The sequence below is a fragment of the Penaeus monodon genome, chromosome 28 (assembly GCF_015228065.2).
Source record: "Penaeus monodon isolate SGIC_2016 chromosome 28, NSTDA_Pmon_1, whole genome shotgun sequence".
Classification (NCBI taxonomy): domain Eukaryota; kingdom Metazoa; phylum Arthropoda; class Malacostraca; order Decapoda; family Penaeidae; genus Penaeus; species Penaeus monodon.
The window spans coordinates 16,650,025-16,651,705 of NC_051413.1; the positions used below are offsets into that span (position 1 = coordinate 16,650,025).

A 1,681-nucleotide genomic window follows, 5' to 3' on the forward strand; every position below is an offset into this window, starting at 1 on the left:
CTTTCTCCCTGTTTTTGTCTGGCTCTGTGTTTGTATTTTTAGAAATAAAACTGTATATCTGTTTGTTTACGTATCTTTTCAGATCTCTCAGCTACTGAACTGCATATTGTATAAGACTGTATCATCGCAGTATGATAGTATATCGTAAAATGCAAGGCTTCTCGTTCGCCTGAGTTATATATTATAGGACATAAAGCTTAATAAGTAATTTGTAAAAGCTAGCGAGCTAAACCTATATTCAAAGACAGAAAATCATATAAGATGCGACTTTCTGGTACAGGGATAAGGTTCGGAATTGCCGCAACGCAAGCCTATTCAGCCGTAGTGCTCTGCGTTGCTTAGAAGTAATCACAGAATTAGAGTTAGTGGGTTCGATGGCCAGATGAGCACCGGTAGTTAGCCCAGCGTAAGAAGAACGAGGGGTCTTGGGGAGTTACTGTCGTGATGGCTGCCATAGTCATCTCATCATCTTTAATGCCATCATGATCATGGCGATTAGCATAGCTCCACCATGACGTGGCATCTCTGTTTTCGCCCCCAGACTCATCAAAGACGGCTTGTGCGACCGAAACACGGCGCCGTCCGTCTCTGCGATCTCCCGGCTTCTTCGAGGGAAGGACGAAGACGAGGATCCAAAGAAAAGCAAAGATGGTGAGTACAGCTTTCTTTGTTTACTAGCTTGCTGTAACGCGGTCTGCGATTTATTTTCATAAGTTTGACTTTTGTTTTAGCGCTGGAGACGTTGGCAGAGGTAACGGTTACTGAAGTTTATATTTGTTGTATTCACTAAACTACAGGAACTTACATGTAGTTTGTTTAGATACTTTTTATAGTCATAATCCTTGCCATCACATGAAGAACAGGAAAGGTCACATGTAGCAAACAAGCAAAATTTCACTATGGGTTGAATAAACGTTTAAGCTCCTCTTTCTGTTCTCTTTATGCATTTGCTTCCTCATTTTATTTTTCTTTATCTTCTAATTCCAACGCCCCATGCATGTCTTAAAACCGTGATGATACCGCTGAGAACAAGAGACAGCAGAAACAAACATTCTAAGATACTGACGAGTTACACAATGCCAGAAAAATGCCCAGAATGATCCACTCCCTTAAAAGGCACGAAAAGAACAAAGCTCTTAATGTTCGCAGAATGCTCTGAACACACAAGCTTCAATAGAGCCACAAAAAAAACTTGAAAAAGAAAGGAGAAAAAACAATAAGAATTCCACAGTCACTACAACTATGTTGCTAAAGGGCTGGCGCGGCGGGAGGTCCGTCTCCTGGAGGCCCGGAGACAGCGATAGAGAAGGTGTAACACTATAGGTCTAAAGGAAGGTCTAAAGGTCACGCTGGCGTTCTACACACAGGGTTTATTGATCGTTTAAATCTCCGGAAATGGTATTTTGTTTTCAGCTTCTGGGTCTTTCCTTTTCCACACAGCTGCGAATTTTATGTCGATTTCATGAGAGAGGGCGAGGGAAGTTTTCACTGCTATTAATTTTTTAAGGTATGATATTTGTTCTCACTAATGTAGAGTGCACGCGTATGTGTTTGTAAATTCCTTACTACATAATACTACAGAAAAATTATAGTAACTTAGCCGTGGAGAATTACGGCGATTATGATTTTGGAATCAATCATATACGATCATACAATCAGAATGCTCGCATTATAATTATCT

General features: G+C 40.6%; 1 protein-coding gene across 1 annotated transcript in view; it reads left to right on the forward strand.

The window, feature by feature from the left end:
• The window catches only part of LOC119591078 (paired box protein Pax-7-like), a gene marked incomplete at its 3' end in the record, with an annotated part of 68,214 nt that overhangs the window by 33,826 nt on the left and 32,707 nt on the right, over positions 1-1,681 (forward strand). The window contains exon 4 of the mRNA XM_037939800.1: positions 542-651. Coding sequence (XP_037795728.1) covers positions 542-651 — 110 coding nt within the window. The remainder of the gene's footprint in view (positions 1-541; positions 652-1,681) is intronic.